Source organism: Anopheles maculipalpis, chromosome 3RL (assembly GCF_943734695.1).
Source record: "Anopheles maculipalpis chromosome 3RL, idAnoMacuDA_375_x, whole genome shotgun sequence".
NCBI lineage: Eukaryota > Metazoa > Arthropoda > Insecta > Diptera > Culicidae > Anopheles > Anopheles maculipalpis.
The window spans coordinates 64,316,190-64,332,402 of NC_064872.1; the positions used below are offsets into that span (position 1 = coordinate 64,316,190).

At 45.6% G+C, this 16,213-nt stretch overlaps 2 protein-coding genes across 4 annotated transcripts in view; both read left to right on the forward strand.

Moving 5' to 3' along the window:
* The window catches only part of LOC126562844 (elongator complex protein 5), a 561,590-nt gene that overhangs the window by 438,826 nt on the left and 106,551 nt on the right, over positions 1-16,213 (forward strand). The gene's annotated exons all lie outside the window — the stretch shown is intronic.
* Positions 1-16,213, forward strand: part of LOC126561344 (mucin-19) — a 33,485-nt gene that overhangs the window by 13,913 nt on the left and 3,359 nt on the right. For both annotated transcript variants that reach the window (XM_050217442.1, XM_050217441.1), the window contains exons 4-9: positions 301-1,262; positions 1,328-2,144; positions 2,205-2,363; positions 14,204-14,513; positions 15,267-15,287; positions 15,553-15,798. In XM_050217442.1, coding sequence (XP_050073399.1) covers positions 301-1,262; positions 1,328-2,144; positions 2,205-2,363; positions 14,204-14,513; positions 15,267-15,287; positions 15,553-15,798 — 2,515 coding nt within the window. The remainder of the gene's footprint in view (positions 1-300; positions 1,263-1,327; positions 2,145-2,204; positions 2,364-14,203; positions 14,514-15,266; positions 15,288-15,552; positions 15,799-16,213) is intronic.

Consider the following 16,213-nt stretch of genomic DNA (forward strand, 5'->3'; position numbering starts at 1 on the left):
ACTCACTGCTAAGGAGGCAATAGTCGTCAAAGGGATTCGAATCTCAAACTCTTTTAGGATTCGAATCAGCGTAGCGAGTTGTCAGAGCTGTTATGCGAGTCATTATAAGAGGATTCCCGCCACGCCTTGTTATAACGACTCCCATAAAAGTTGTGTAAAATAATTAAATCCCAGTAGAGAGTGAGTAAGAGTGAATTAATTCCTTGGAAAGAGTTGTTAGTCTCATCACTAGTAAGAATGTTTCCTCTTAGAAAACACATTTATTAATAGCTCGTATTTGGTTGCTATTTTCATTTGCAGTGCAAAACCACCACTGGCCGGCAATGGCAACGCTGCCGGTACGACTACTGCCGCCAAACTAGGTCAGGAGGCGGCAACTACGGCGAGCAAGTTTACGCTCCATTCATCCAGCCTCCCGAAACCCCAGTATCCGGTGTCGATCTCGCTAACCTCCGGCACAACCACCGGACCCGCGGCCAGCTCACGCTACACGATGGACACGAAGGGTGCCAAGCACGCGGTGAACGTAAGCCGCAAAGAGTTCGCCAACACGAACGTGACCGGTGCACCGGCGCTCGAAGATACGACCACAACCACCACCAGCAGCATCCGTATGCCGAGGCAACGCTACCGCAATCTGGAGATGGTAATGAGCGGCCGGCACAAGTTCGAAGTGCGTGATCTGGAAGCGCTAACGACGGAACCGATCGTACCGCTACCATTGCCCGAACTGCCGAGCGCATTCTGCAGCACAACCAACCAGCGTACCGCTCCGCTAAGTGGACTGATACGATCGACGGAACTGAACGCGAGCGCTAATGCATCCACGCTGCACGATGATATCGATATAAATGACAATCGGTACGAGATGGCCGAACCGGGTGCAGAGGATGAAGAGGCTCAAACAACGCCCACTAGCCATGATGGTGAGGGCCAGAAGGAAAGTTTGGAGGAGGAAAAACTGTTGCGCGATAACAATTCATCGGAGAAGAGTCTGAAGGGTGCGCTGATGAAGGATCTGGTCGAGAGCTACGAGGAAAGCAAGAGTTCGACGCCAAGCTGTTCGCGGGCGTCTTGGTTCACGGCCGGAGAGGCACTTGCGGCTAAAGACTTTGGTATTCGCAGCTTGTCTACGAGCGTCGAGAGTAGCTGCACATCGAAGCAGTTGGATTCGGTTCCGAAGCAAGGGGCAGCCCAGGAGGAACCGGATGAGGAGGACATTAGTTCCGTTACTATTACGGCGGGCAATCCTTCTGCTTTCTGTAAGTTTCATCTAGCATTGCGCCTTCAACTGTCTGTATAATAATGTTTTTGGACACTCTTTTAGCTTCCATTTCGGCCCCAGTTCCGATGGACGTTTCGACCAATCTGGACAGCGTTTCGGAGGTACAGATCAGCTTCACCGATCCAGGAACCGATCCGCTCGCCAGCAGTGAAACCGACGTACCGAACCGAATGTACCGCAATGAGCAGACAAAATTTGCCGAAATGGCCGCCGCCATTAGCGATGTGCTGCTGCTGGACGATGAAACATCCCCGACCGATAGTCTCGTCAGCAGCTGTACGGAAAATTCGGACGACGCAAAGAAACCACGGCACGGTGCAAAGAAAGCGGCTGAAAATAGTAAGGAAAAAGAAAAGGACATTGATGAAATTTCGCCCGAGCTGGATGAACTTACCAGTCCGGTTTCGCCCGGCACACCGACACATGCTTCCAACTCCCTGTCGCTGTCGGACGGTGGAAGGGATTTTCTTATTGACGATGAAATTGCCGATCAGCCAGGGTTGGTGTTTGATGAGGGCAGTACACTCGATCTCGGTTCGCTCAACCTCAACCTGACATCACAAAAAACGGAGAATACGACTACGCTGAAGGACAACCACAGTCGGGCTGTTGTTACTGCACCCGGTGCTGGGTCTGGTCAAACGACGGCAATCAAAGCGACTCCTCCAGTCGCTGTAAAACCACGCAAAGTTATGGCGGATACGTACGAATCGCCCGCCCTTTCGCGAAAGTCTACCCGTAGTGGTAATCGTATGGCTAGAGCTGAATCGTTGGATACGCTATCGCCGTGCGATTCGATTGCATCAGATGATTTTATGCTGGACTTTGACTGCAACAGTAGCATGGATTCGATCGATCGGTAAGTAGGGAAATGTGTTGTTTTAGATGGAAGGTACAAGTTTTCTGTCCCATTCTCTAGGGTTGCTCGTTCCAGCATGGGAGGCAGTGTTACGGGGTTGAACTCGATGGATGAGCTGCAACTGTGGTCCGAGCTGGAGAACAAGGGTGGCCACATTATACGCGAGTGGAGCACACTGCTGCGCAGCAGCCCACAGAGCATCAACAACAATGCTAATCGGTAAGTGTTATTTTCCTTTTTATTTTTAGTTATATGACTTTAAACAACTTAATTAAAAGAATATTTACGTTAGTGTGTTAGCGTTACTGTTTGAATAGCTCATAAAATATTATTCGCTGTTATACAACACGTGAAATCGCATTTCAAATTGCAACTGCAAGAAAAGTGCAGGCGTAATACGTGTGCCCCTAAAAGTATGCAATCTAATGTTGACATTATGGCACGTTTATAGCAAGCTGACGGATGGTGTAGCAGCACTTTATTGTCAGTTTGAATTTTACATACACGTATCCTGACCTTGAAAATGTAATTTAATCACAAATTACTGACTTTACAAAATATTTTATTTTCAACTTTCATAACTGCTTGTATAGTACAACAAAATAAACAAGGCGTTGAAGTTTTTTTGTTTTCAATTCTTTGAATCATCAAGACAAAACATTTTGTTTTTACAAAATCAAAAATATTTTCTATTTCCCGGCTTCCTGATTCATTGTAAAATTGTGTTATGTATTTTTCAATATCTGCTGATGTTAGCTTGTTGTTGACAAGCCAATGTCTAAGCAGTAATCCATCCAAATTGGCTTACCCTTTCGCATGGTTGCACTAATTCCCGGTCTGGTCCGACATGTAGATGCTAACCCTCAGCACACTCGACCCTAATGAGAACGGATTACCGTCACCCTCATTAGGGTCGTGATCCCCCTGCGGGTGTTTTGTGCATTGGTGTATGTGATCCACGATTGTCTTTCCTCGTGGCCTGAAGGTGCCGCCAGACACAGAGACATTTACGCAAATAGCGTATTCTTTTCGATGATCGGAGTGCTTTCGTTTGCCATTTCCGGCACTCGCCGAACTTGGCCCCATTCATTATCCCTGACGGTTGACGATGATCGAAATCGAAAGAGCATAAAAAGGGGAAAAGAAAAACAAAAAAAAGCTCAGCTAAGCTATACCCGTTTCGGGCATATAGTGAAGTGGAATTTGAAACAATTTGAAGGTAAGCAAATTGAACTAGCTTGTGTGCTCGTTGGAAAAATGGTAAAGTACTGGTATTTGGAATATAAATCGCTCCCCAAAACCGTACTTCTGACTTACAGTCGCTTTATGGGAGCTCATTTATGCTTTGTGAGGGAGCCGACGCAACTATTCCCCTTGATTTCCAGCGCTGATTGCTCATACCACACCACAAAACAATTGTGCTTTAGATTTTTTTTTCGAAAATTTGTATGTTCCCTCCATCCTTCAAAGCGTAACTAATGGCGATTATGATACACGGGTGCAGATTATCGCGATCATGTTACTACTACACCTATTTCCACGCTGGATGGATGTAAGATGGGAAGCGTACTTTGGCGTTACGTTTACCAAAAGGAGAAAAGAAGCATGATGTTGCAACATTTACGACGTTTTACCTAGCCGAAGGGTTCGTTCTTGCAAAGGGCATGCTGTACGGTTAATCTGTTTACTGTTATGTAGAGCGATGGGCTCGTTAGTGCTCGGTGGTGGTTGAACAGTTTTCGCTTGTAATGGTTTGCGGCAAGAAGGTGCTTTTAACCTTCACGTGGAAGAAAATAATTTTAAATTCCAATATGCAAATCATGTTGCAACGAACAACACGAAACTGATTCCCCGAAATGCATTAAGTTTCTTCGGTAAAACATTGTAAAATGCACTACCGCTTTTGACTCGGAAAACTCTTCTTTTTGTGGCTCAAAACCGCGGAATACTTGCAGTAAGAACCTTCCTGATGAAGTTGCTCTGGAAAACAAAAATTCCAACACCGTTACGAAATACACCGCACACTCTGCCATGTAAGCCTCGATTCATCTCGCTTGACTGCCCTTTTTCTCGCGTGAACTTCGGGGGAGGTGTGTGTCTTTGAGCCTTCCTACCATTAGACCGACCACAACAATACTGCTGCCTCGTGTATATTGTTTCAACTTGCCAGCTGATGAGAACTGTGCGATTACCAACACACTGGTATAGATGATGGGTAAGCCGGTTTTTTCGAATACCAAGAGAAAAAGAGGATCGCATGCTCTCGCTCTCAGTTGATCATGCCCTGATCATCAGGTACCTAAGCTTCGTGATGCTGGGATTGTTGAAAACATGTCCACCCAGAATTTGTTTAGGCTTTTGTTATTATGAACCTTTTTTTTCGTATAAAATTAATAAATACTTCATTATCAGGAGCTGCCATGTTCTAACTAGATAAGCTCAGTAAATAGTTGGAGGGCTTTTTTCTTAGCTAACCCCCTACAGCTAGCAGCCACATGCCACGGTTATGTTGCACTCACACAGGTGAGCCTTTAGCTCTACCAACACCACCACCGTAACAACGCTTTTCCACCCCAAAACCGCTCACTCTCTCTCTCTCTCTCTACCCCCCTATCCTTGGAGGGGTGAGTCACACGCACCGCAGTGCTGTGTGTAGTTCTCGCGCATTCATCCGACGGCTCATAGCCCACAGCACAGGCACAAGCACTCGGCCGGAGCTATTTGGGCTTCGTCAGCAGCAGTCAGTTCTTGGTCTAGTCTACGTATTACGGGCACTCGGCACACATCGACTGTGGTGTGCAGTGTGAAGTTGCCCTTAGGAGTTTCTATCCTCTTCATGCAGTGTTCGATGCTGGCCACGAATCGTGACCAACAAACAACGACAACATAAACGGTGCGACAAGGTTATCTGGACGAGTGATCAAACCAATCCAGTGGTGGGGATTGATTTGATAGAGGGCAAAGATCCATCTCATGGTCAGCTGTGTGTTCGATCTCGGTGGCAAACTATTTGGAGCATTTTCACGGTTGTGACTAGTGGACGGGCGATGTGGTGTATGATGAGACAAAGAAACTCTCTCTTTCTTTGACGCTACTCTGCGTCTTATGCTGTGTACGGTTGACTCTCACCTGTTGTTCCCTTCATCATCTTCGGTGCATGTGATGATCGCTCAAAAGTTGCATTTCGAACAAATGCATGTGGGGTGGCGTTGGGTTGATTGGGTTCGTGGTGGGGGATCTAATTTTGACATCTTACACCTCGTACAGTAGAAATTAGAAGGGATAAGGATGAGCTTTCGTGTGCACGGTGTTGATTAACGATCGCGTGCTTGTGTGTTTATGGTGCATTTCCTGCGAACGAACCTCCTCCTGTGCTGCTGTGGTGTGATTTTCAGGGTCAACCGAATAGGTGGAAGATTAGTTTCTTGTGGTTGTTGTGGCCAGTGGGTACCACAACGGTGCTGTTGCTATAACACTACTACAGACGTGTTGGTTAGTAAGGTTGGAAACGATATTTTTATTGGCATTTGTCGCATTTTCTACGGCTCTCTGTGCTTCGTGTGTTGATGCAGTTCAGAAATCAAGAAAGGTCTAGTGGTGAAGAAACACATAGTTCATTTCGGTGGTACGAGTGGTCGGCTATTATTTTGTCGTTAGTACAGTGCTTTACTCGGTTAAGGTTTTGTTAAACTAACAAATCAGAACACGATGGAAGTTGGAAAGCATTCTCTATGATCGCCCCCAATTTTCCGAAGTTTCATTTCCGAAACAAGCTCAACCCTTATGCCAAAAGAAATAGTAGAAACAATCAAACACATTCTTAAACCCCCCCCCCTCTCTCCCCGAAAAAAACCACAATTTACAGTTTACACCGCGCAAACGTTCGTTAACCCCGAAGTAAATAGCCGGGTAGTAAGGAACGACAAAACGCAGGGAAAAAACCTTCCGCTCAACCATTAAGAATGTTTGCTCTTGCTTAAGCTCTTTACCACAGCGCCAGGTTTTGTCTTTGGTGTTGATGCTCCGGCAGAAACCCAGTCACCACCGGGTAGCGACCTGTTCGTGCATGAGAAGTGAAAATTAAACCTCCAGAAGCGCGTTTGGTTTTGCCGGTTTCTTGTTTGTGTGTGTGTGTGGGGCTGTGTGTAGCTTGCCAGTCAAGCAAAACTAAGAGAAGGAAACCCGCAGCAACTGTTGTGAAGTGAAGTGCAGTGAAGTGTTCGATCTTACGAAAGTATCCCCGGAGATCATCCTCGCCAGTCAAAAGCCGAAAGTAGCAGCAGTACGAAATCACCGGCTAGAGCAAGATGAAGGATTGTGAAACATCGGTTGAGATACCAGCGCCGGTAAACAGCCCAACGTCATCCTCGCCAGCACCGGCCGTTCTGTCGGAGAAACCGCCCGCTAACAATGGGTAAAAATGATCATTTCCATCATGTAGCACACTATTGTGGTGTCGTTGTTTTAGGGCAAGAGCCTTGAACGGGGGCCAACGGTCGGAATCTGGAAGGGTTTGCGTTTTGCTTTCCCGTATGAAGAAACTAGATCAACGTTTCGTGTTGATTGCGCTATTCTATTCAAATTTCCACACCAACCCACACGGTGTAGCAAGAATTGCATGGTGAAAATTGTGTGCCACACTTTACAACGGTTCTAATTTCCATTTCGAGAGCAACATGCGAAACAGAGTTCCGTTGATGAGGCGCTGAAGCCATAAATATAAGTTGATGGATAGTCAGAAGCCTTCTCGGGGAAGGTTAGTTTATAAAGACTCCCATTTAAATAATGGTGATGCCGAAAAGAAATGCTTCTGGGATGCAAATTGATCCGTGAACGCGTCATCTTGAAGCAGCAGCTACAGTACGATTACTTAAAACGAAAGTAAGCCTAACCTCACCTATTTACCTTTTTGAACCACGTTCAATCAATTATGCAGTTTTGCAACGATTCGCAGTTTTCTCGTACCGATTAATGCCGTTACGTTCGTACGTTTGTTGGTGAAATCGCGCACGCAAATAAAAAAATCCACCAACAAATTTAAGCAATTTTGAGGTTGATAAACTCTTTTCGCTAATTAAAAACTAAATCCTACGGCACTAATTACCATAGAATGGGATCTAAGTATATGCTTGCAGTTTTAAAAAGCAGTTTTAATGTGGCTCATGCTCCTGGCATGTGGCTCATGGTCCTAATGTATCTTATCAATGGAACGACGATTGTGATGCAGTAATAACTTACTTACGGTGGCTTACGCTAATGTGTTTAAAATTTCATTGCCTGTGTGTGACCCCGATCATTGTGAGTAAACACACAGCGCGATAGAATGGTTTGTTGTGGCGTCGACAGTCTCGCGTGTTTTTCGCGTGTCTTGCTGCATTACTTAACAGCGGCAAACAGCTTCTGCGCGAGTGAGCGTCACATGAGAGCGCTGCTAGGTGTCTTTCTTAAACCATTGTAGCTATTTTAAGGAGCAAATTTGCAACGGCTTCAAATAGTGCTTTACAGCGAATCGAATGTGATTTTGATTAGCGGATGCTGTAGTTTAGAAACGGGTTTTTAATTATTTTGTTTTTACTAGCTAGCTAATTTAAAATATTTTATTTTTTGTTTCTCTTTGTGATTCTAATTACAGTACGTAAAAAATGTCCACTTTTAGTGTGCAGTCGCTGAACAATAACACACGTGGATACAGTGGTTGCTAACTATTAGAGAATAATTATAGCCAGTTTTCCTCCACTGTCCACTCAGTGTTCGGTCGACGTTAGCCGCTATTTTTTAAGGCCGTGAAACTTAAATGCTCTTGACCCGCGATTCCTACTGGTGGTGTGCTGTTGTGGTGCTATGCCATTTCGACTAGCGAACATGCAGTAGCTTTAAAGCATTTTTTGCCGCAAGCCCCACAAGCGATTGTGTACAACAAACGGAAGCAATAGGAGGGTTGTATTTTAATTTTTTGAAATAAAAACATACTTCCCATTGCAGTCGGTAAAGGACTTAGATAAGCGTTTAACTTAAGCGTTTAGATAATAGAAGCACTAATTGTTTCATTTTTAAATTCAAAGCCACATCACATTGAGGATCAGTTTTGGGGATTGCATACATTTAGGCTAATTTTCCTTCGCTTCTAACGAAACGTGCAAATCGTGTACACAAATTATTTTCTATTTTACGCCAAATGCACAAAGCACCAATTTTCAAGCCCCCTCACATTTTATGACAATAGTGTCCCCTCAGCTACTTACAAACACAAAACCCACATAAACACTCATCACGATCAGCGTCAGTTTGGTAATCGGAAAAGCTTCCGGATAAAACCGAAAATTGGTTCCCCCGCTCCCACGTGGGCCAGTTATCGTAGCTTAATCAAGTAATTGTGAGTATGTGTTTGTGTGTTCATGTACTGATCCTCCCGCGGTGCACATAACCACAAAAATAACAGCGAAAAAAACACCAACTTCCGGTGCCGGAAGAGTCGCTTGTATATTTCCCGAAATGGAAGAAAAACGTGAAAATGAAAATATCTTCGCAACCACCACCGTTCGTTGCATCCGATTCCTCTCCGATCGGGAAAATTCCATTGCCCATCAGTACTGACCTACGGCAACGTGAAGCGAAGTTCCGTAAGCCACATACCACCCAAACCGTTTCCGTTCGCAGCGTGTTTGCAGCCCCACGGTTGCACTGTTGTAGAAAGTAAAATTGATTGCAGCCGAAAATTGTAATTCGTTTGGTGTGTTGTAGTTGATAAGGTGGGCACATATAAGGTTACCTTGTTGCTTCTCCCCAACACAGGATGCGATAACACGGCTCTGAACAAGTAGCAGCGCCGATAATGATTATTGATTAAACGCATCCGGATTTATTACACTACATGCTGCCGAACAGGGGCACGCACAGCCTCTTTCCGTGGTTCAAATCAATGCTTCGGGCGGTTTGTATCGGTTGCACCTCGTTTAACACCCCGGTGAAGCATCATGCCCTCCACCCGAAAATGGAAGGGCAAATCAAATGATGCGCTGTGTCCGTGCGTGATATAATTTCACGATTTCACGAATCCATTAAGAAGCGTTTGGTCGGAAAATTGGCTCATCGAACAAGCTGCTGCATGTTACGATTGTGACTAAATGCACCAAGTCTCTCCGATTGCCGAGACGATGCAGTCGATGAGTCACTACACGATCGTTGGTGATCGTCTCTGCGATGGCTTGTCTGGTGGGGGTGTAGGTGTAGTTTCACCGTTCACTGCATGACCACCACCACTCAAAAAGGTGTAGAATTTATTGGTGACGCCTGGTTGGCCACGAAGCCTTACCGAACGTTGAAAGAAGTTCGATACGGATTGTTAGTTTATAGGTCTCAAGTTTTGGCCAAATCCATCTTACGCCAAGGCTTGGATGAAGCTGGCGCCATAAAACCGAGTATAAACAGTGATAGGGCATGCATTCTGGGCAGTTTTAATATCTCATGCTTCCTCGACCCTACTGGCAATTAGTAAACCCGTATCAATAAAACTACTCTCCACTAGCAGCTCATCTTACCGATTATGGATTCGAAGTTGGGCCATTTCCTTTCACCTCTTACAAAATGGGCTCGGCTGACTGCGTGGTGCTCGTCAGGTGTGTCATCTATTTAATTAAGCTTCAATCCGATTACCTCACACGCGCGTGTCTTCTGAGGGTATTTGTTGGCTTTTTTACGCATTTTCTTACAATATGGCCATCAGTGTTTCAAATAGAAATTGTTCTGTTAGCACAGCACGGAGCTTCAATATTTAAACAATTTACAATGCTTTCAAGTCCTCGCTTCTAGAAGAGAGGCTCGCTAGGTTCAATATTTATGGTTACGCCGTTAAAAAACCGTGCGACGGACGTGTGCTAAACGAATAAACATAAGCCATGATGCTGCTTTATTGCTTTTGTACTACCAAGCGCGGTACGCAGCGTGGTGCTATTCGAATGTGACAAAATTCACCTTCCACAACTGTTGGTTTACTTTGAGAACATGAAATCATCAGCCTTTCAAACGTGTGTCGCTACACACTGTTCTGGGACGGTGATCTGTTTGAAGATATTTTTGGCACATTGTGTCAACAGTTATTGGTTTGTTGTAGAAATTGGAAAGAAGTTGAAATTTTGTTGTTTTAACAGTATTAGTCTAGGTGCTGGTGAGTTCTCTTGATGTTCACTAGGACGAGCCGAAGGATGGAAGCGACTAGGGAGTATCAGCATGTCTAGTAAGCCATTCGATTACCGACACGACCTAGAAAGCCTTAAGCCAAGATAAAGAAGATGTTGATTGAGAGTCACTTTCTAAATTTAAATGCTTAAAAGCATGCTAGAATTTGAAGGGACTCTCAATGCTCAATGCTGAAGATCCTGGTTCAAATCTCGTTGGACTCGTTCTTCAAGGAACTCGGAGTGTTCAAAGCGATCTTTCACGTAACGAAGCCACCAAATACTTTCACAAATTCCCGCAAATTAAATGCCCTCCAATCAATCTATTTCAATGTGCATACATCACCCTAATTCATCGCAAAAAATCACTTTTCATCACACGCAAAACGCTTCACTTCACACCCGTATGCACATTAGTGACCCAATTCCTAGGCACCCTTGAGAGAATGGCACAGCAACAAAAACATCACACACTTGGTGGAATAGAAACGCCTCTTTCATCTACTTTTATCAGCACGTGATATCCCGCACGTGATCACGCGATCGTAAAGCACGGTGAACCTTCCGAGCAGGCGCCTAAACGACGCGAAAGCTGCCCGCCCAACTAACGCCCAAGGAGTCCCAGGTGTATCTGATACCGATATCGCCAATAATCGCACAGAAACGGCACCGGTCGGCACATCCGGGCATGCTCGAATGCACCGTAATTGGAGCGGCTGCTTGCTGATGCTCGTGATTTATGTTGCCGGTCAAAACATCGGGAGCATTGCTGTTGTGGATAGTCGTGGTTGTGTAGTAGCTTCACTTTCCTCGCGAATTTCACAGATTTCACTGCGATCACTGTGGTACGATGTGTTTTGCGCTAGTCCCATCCGAAGCGGGGATATTTTTATAAATAACTAGGAAAAACCAAACAAAAAGAGAGGAAGAAACGAACGAGATGTGGTAGATTTCCTATCACAGCAGCTACAACAACTGCCGGTGATGATTCTCTTGTTTTTTTTTATGACAAAAAATGTAATTCCCGACAACAGTAGCATTAGATTTTTTTTTTTTCTATGGCTGAAAAAAAGCCGCCGCCGTGTTGTAGTTTATTGCTTGTTTTAGTTTTGTGACCGATTAAAGAGACAACATCCAACAGTCCGGTACAATGGCATTCAATGGCAGCCGATCGTGCTGCAAGATTTAAGCCTTTCTGTAGAATTTCTACAAACATTTTAATAAGAATTTTTCACATTCTCATCATCCCATACAAAAGTTTGCAATTTTTACTCGTAAATTGAACTATTGAAGATATCAAATGGGAAAAAGAGGCATCAAAACAGCGTGCAGTCTCATCAACGCGACCGTTTGGTGACATCATCCTCTCCGATTGGATTTTTGGGCGCATTTTTCCTACGCGAGCGAATTTTCACGCTCCGCTAAAATGCTGTCACGAAGGTTGGAAAAAAAAGTTTAATAGATAAGTTGGAAGCAGCAATACAACGCCACAATATCCACCCTCAAGTGAGAGAAAATTTGTCATCTGGTTTTTTTGTGTATGATGGTGAATGTCATCTTGACTATCGCCATAATTACTCACCTATCCATCCGGCACACCAACCATTGCGGAAGGATTAAAACTAAACCCCCTCACAAGGGAAGGGGGTGAAGAATTGGTTGTTGAGGTGGAACGAGTCTTATCAAACGACACCCCGAATACGTTGGGGTGGTGATCGTGCTTACATATGCGTGTACATGCGTCCCATTCGGGTCGCGTTTGCTCACTCTTGCACCTTACGCTATCGAAGCGTGGCATAATCACACAGCCGGATAAAACACACAAAAAAATTGCACGCGGAAAAACTACAATCCCTTCCCAAGAGAGACGCGCAGGTACGCATACAGGTGTCTACTAACCACCACGGGTATGCGTACAACGCGCCCCGACGAGGTGAGGTGTGATAGACATTTGGGGGGGCAAACGAAAAGGGAAAACGAAAAACGAACACTGCGAAAGCAAAGCGAAAAACTCACCACCCGGTGGTCGTTGCTGGGTGGCGCAACATTTGCGCGTGGTGTTGGTCTCCTCAGTACGCAATCAGCAGCCGACACCAGACGAAGACGCGCACCCCGACGGCGCGTGTGTTTTGGACTGTGTGCTGTGAAGCTTTTTTTTATTCGCGGCTTCTCGACCGTTTGTTTACGTTTTTGCCTTACCGTGACACTGTGCTCTCCGAGTATAGTGTCCAGAGTTCCGTAGTGTACTCCGGAGTAGACTGAGAAATAGTTTTTCCCACCCTGTTGCTTCGTGTGCTGCATTGAGAGAAAAGGGTGCGAAAAAGGACGCCGGAAAAGGGACAGCTTGCATTCTAGTGGTGTGTATCCTTGAGAGAGCGTGAGAGTACAAAAGAGAGCATTCGTATTGAGGAAGCAAATTTTCCCTGAGTGAATATTAATTGTTTTGAGAGTGGGTTTACAACGAAAGCAGAGCATATCGTGCTAGACTACGGAACGGAAACCACAATATGAGGTGCCAAATCCGTGCGAAAATTGGTAGTGAAAATCCGCGATTCTCACCCGCGAAAGACGGGGTGAAAGGAGCGAGAGTGTCTAGCAGGTCCTGTTGATATCGACCCAGCAAACACACTGTGACTTGTGTCGTCGTTCGTATTCGTCAAGCAAATGGAAGTTTGGGAAGAAGATGCGGAGTAGTTCCGCTTTGAACAAGGCCTACAAAAAGTGTCCCACAAGCAACGTCGGTTCTGTGATAACTGTGATAGTAACGTAACGTTTAATGACGTGACACGATTCGGCAAACGAATCGATATTGCATCCTTGTGACGAAAGACGGTCTTAGGCTCTTCGTCTTGGCTGCATGTCTTACCGAAAAGGGCAAAGAATATAACGAAACCGAAAATCAATATGCTCCACGGAGCGTGCTCTTTGACGCGAATCCAGTGTGGCGAGGCTGTGTAATCTTCGAACTCCATTTATTTGTTATCGTGCAACATAGGATTAGTATGATAAGGGTGTACAAGAAAAAAACCCACTCCCAACTGCTCAAACCGCAATATCTGTTGCGCCTTGCAGAGTGTATGCTTCGTATGTAGTGAAGGGTGAAACACTCATAATTCGATTAGACAGTTACCTAGAGAAAATGCAATCGAACCGGGCTACCGGTTCTCCACCACCGATCGGTGCCCGGCGTGTCAAGACCGATCTGCACACGTCGGAAAAGCTGTACATCCATTCCGTCGGTCGGTCACGATCAAACTCTCCGATGCATGCCGGGCTTGCAGCGAGACATAATGCCACCACAACCTCAGCCCACCGGAAAGCTGCCAGTGAACCAAAGGGTTTAGTGTCCCATCCGTCCCATGCGACCACCGCCAGCAACGCCACATCGTACCTTACCGTGCCGCATAGTGTCGCAAACACGACACTGCACAGCCCAAATCGGCAACGGAGCAGCAGCACCGGAACACCGTCCACAAGAACCAGCCCCCATCAACGGCTTCTACCACCGTCGTCGGCCACCATCGAGCGAAGTGCCAGTGTGCGGTTAAGCACGAGTCCTTCCAGAGTGGGCGACCACCACCATCCGATTGGGGCGGGAATTGCAAATAGGTTACTATCGATTTTCTGCCTGTCGGTTGGTGGGGCCAACCATGTGGTTGTTTGGTGTTTATGAGAGTTTTGGGGCGAAGTAAACGTACGCGTTTTACTGCACCACTTGTTTGTTTCTCGTTTTTGAACTCCCATAAACGAGGAATCTCCTATATTTATTATATCCGCAATTCGGTGCCTAGATCTAGCGTTGCCTAGATCTACCTCAAGTACGAAGGAGTTGTGTGTGACAAAAACTCTAACGTCTCGTCTTTTTTCTTTACTCCCTTATCCTAGATCCCAGCTACCGGCAAGGGCACGTCTACTTACCCGAAGGCTCCAGAACAATGCCACACCCACCAATGGGTCGGAAAGTCCCCGCTCGATCGACAGTCTACCCCGGCGGACGTTTGCCGGCACGTACAAAACGGCCACCCTTAGCCAGTTCCACAATCTCGCTAACAACAACTGTACGGACTCTGCCTCGACGGCTACCAACTCCGCGGAAGATCTCACCCTGCTCGACAAGTCACTGCGCAACTCCATGCTACAGGACGTGGTGCACTTCAAGAAGCAGCTGGTACGACTTCGTCGGATACTGCAAGAGGTAAGGCGATACGGTTCAGCTGTCTGTTGTTGCTCTGTAGCTCTTGCCCTGCCATATCACAAACAGCATGAGATCGCACACACTTCCGGTCCATCCTCTGAAGCATGTGATCGTAATTTGTCAAACATTATTCTTGCTCATCTAGACGCAATCGTGGTGCATCTCTCATAACAATCGTCTCACTCGTTTCGTCACACGTGGGGGTTGCATCATGCCGACCATATTGTTATTACCAATTCGAATTTTTTGCATCCTTTTTCTTGGTTTTGGCATCTCCATAACCTCATCGTTCATTAGTGAATGTGTTTTTTGCATTCATTTTCGCGCCTCGCACACACTGATCGCGCAACGATCGGTGTGTTTATCTCTCTCTCTCTCTCGCTCTATGTTTCCTGACTTTGTTAATTCATGCACTCGTTTCTTTCATTAATTTATTTGTGTTTTACATGTTTCTTTCTTTACTTATTTGTTTCCTTTTTTTAATATTGTTTTTCTTTATTTTGTTTTTGTCTCTCTTCTTCTTTTTCATATCCTTTGCTTATCACTACTATGTTGTCATTGTTGTTGGTGTTGTTGATGTTTCCTGTGCCATATTTTCTTCATCCAAACATCGATCGATGTTACGTTCTCTTGTGGGTTGCTTCTACCCTCCCACATCTACCTCCGTGTCAACCTCTTTGCACGTGGCGGACTGCGTCACTGACCGTTTTGTAACCCTGTACTCGCACCTGAACTCCAACCTCCGACCGACAGGATGAAGAAAATTTGATGATGGTATGTTGTTTTAGTATTATAATTTTATCCTTAAGTTAAGTAACGACGTTTCTAAGTTTATCCAACTCTCGCGTAACTAGTGGTAGAAGAGTGCGTTACTAAGTGTCCACCAGTGCATGTGTGTCAACTGGGTACACTTTTACCACCTAATGTAACTAGCTGTAATGTTGCCCTCCTAACAAACCCCCTTTGCAATCAGTACTCCTATACGCTTGTGTAACAATTTTGCATATTGTTTACCACTACTTACTACCGCCCATTCTAGACCGACACTCTCAACCCATTTGAAAATAACAATGGGCAATTCTTCACGACGGCAGCCGCAATCGCAACCGCCAACGGTAGTATCGGGTCCGGGGCGACAACAACAACGGCAGGCCAGCAGGAACAACAGCAGCAACAGCTACAAGAAAACGTACTCATCCGTGAGTCCAGCGTGGCGGCCCTTGCCCTACTCGAGGACCAGCGGCAGGAGCTGGCGGATCTCAGAAGACAGGTGGTTTACCTTCAGGTATTTGCACGTTCATTTCCCTTTTATTTCTCTCTATCTCTCTTTCTTTCTCCACTGGCTCCCATGTTCCTTCCGCTTTGTAGTAGTGTAACGCTCTCGCCCTCCGTACAGTGGGCTTCCGGGTGTTGTTGTCTGCTCACTAATCAGTGCATATCAGCGACTCCTCCCGCCCCATTTTGGATCCGTTTGGCGTTTGCCACGTGTACTCATGTTTGCCGGTAGTCTTACTTTTAGTTCTCCAAATTAGGAAATGCTCAACTGGAAAGGCTCCGGAAAGAGGAACGTGAGAAGGTATCTCGGTAGAACGATTCAACTCATCCTAATGAGTGGTCCGGAAATTAAATCACCATTTATATCAGCTATCAATTTGACTATCCTTCTAAAGCTCTCTATCGCTGACGCCTCCGATCTATCT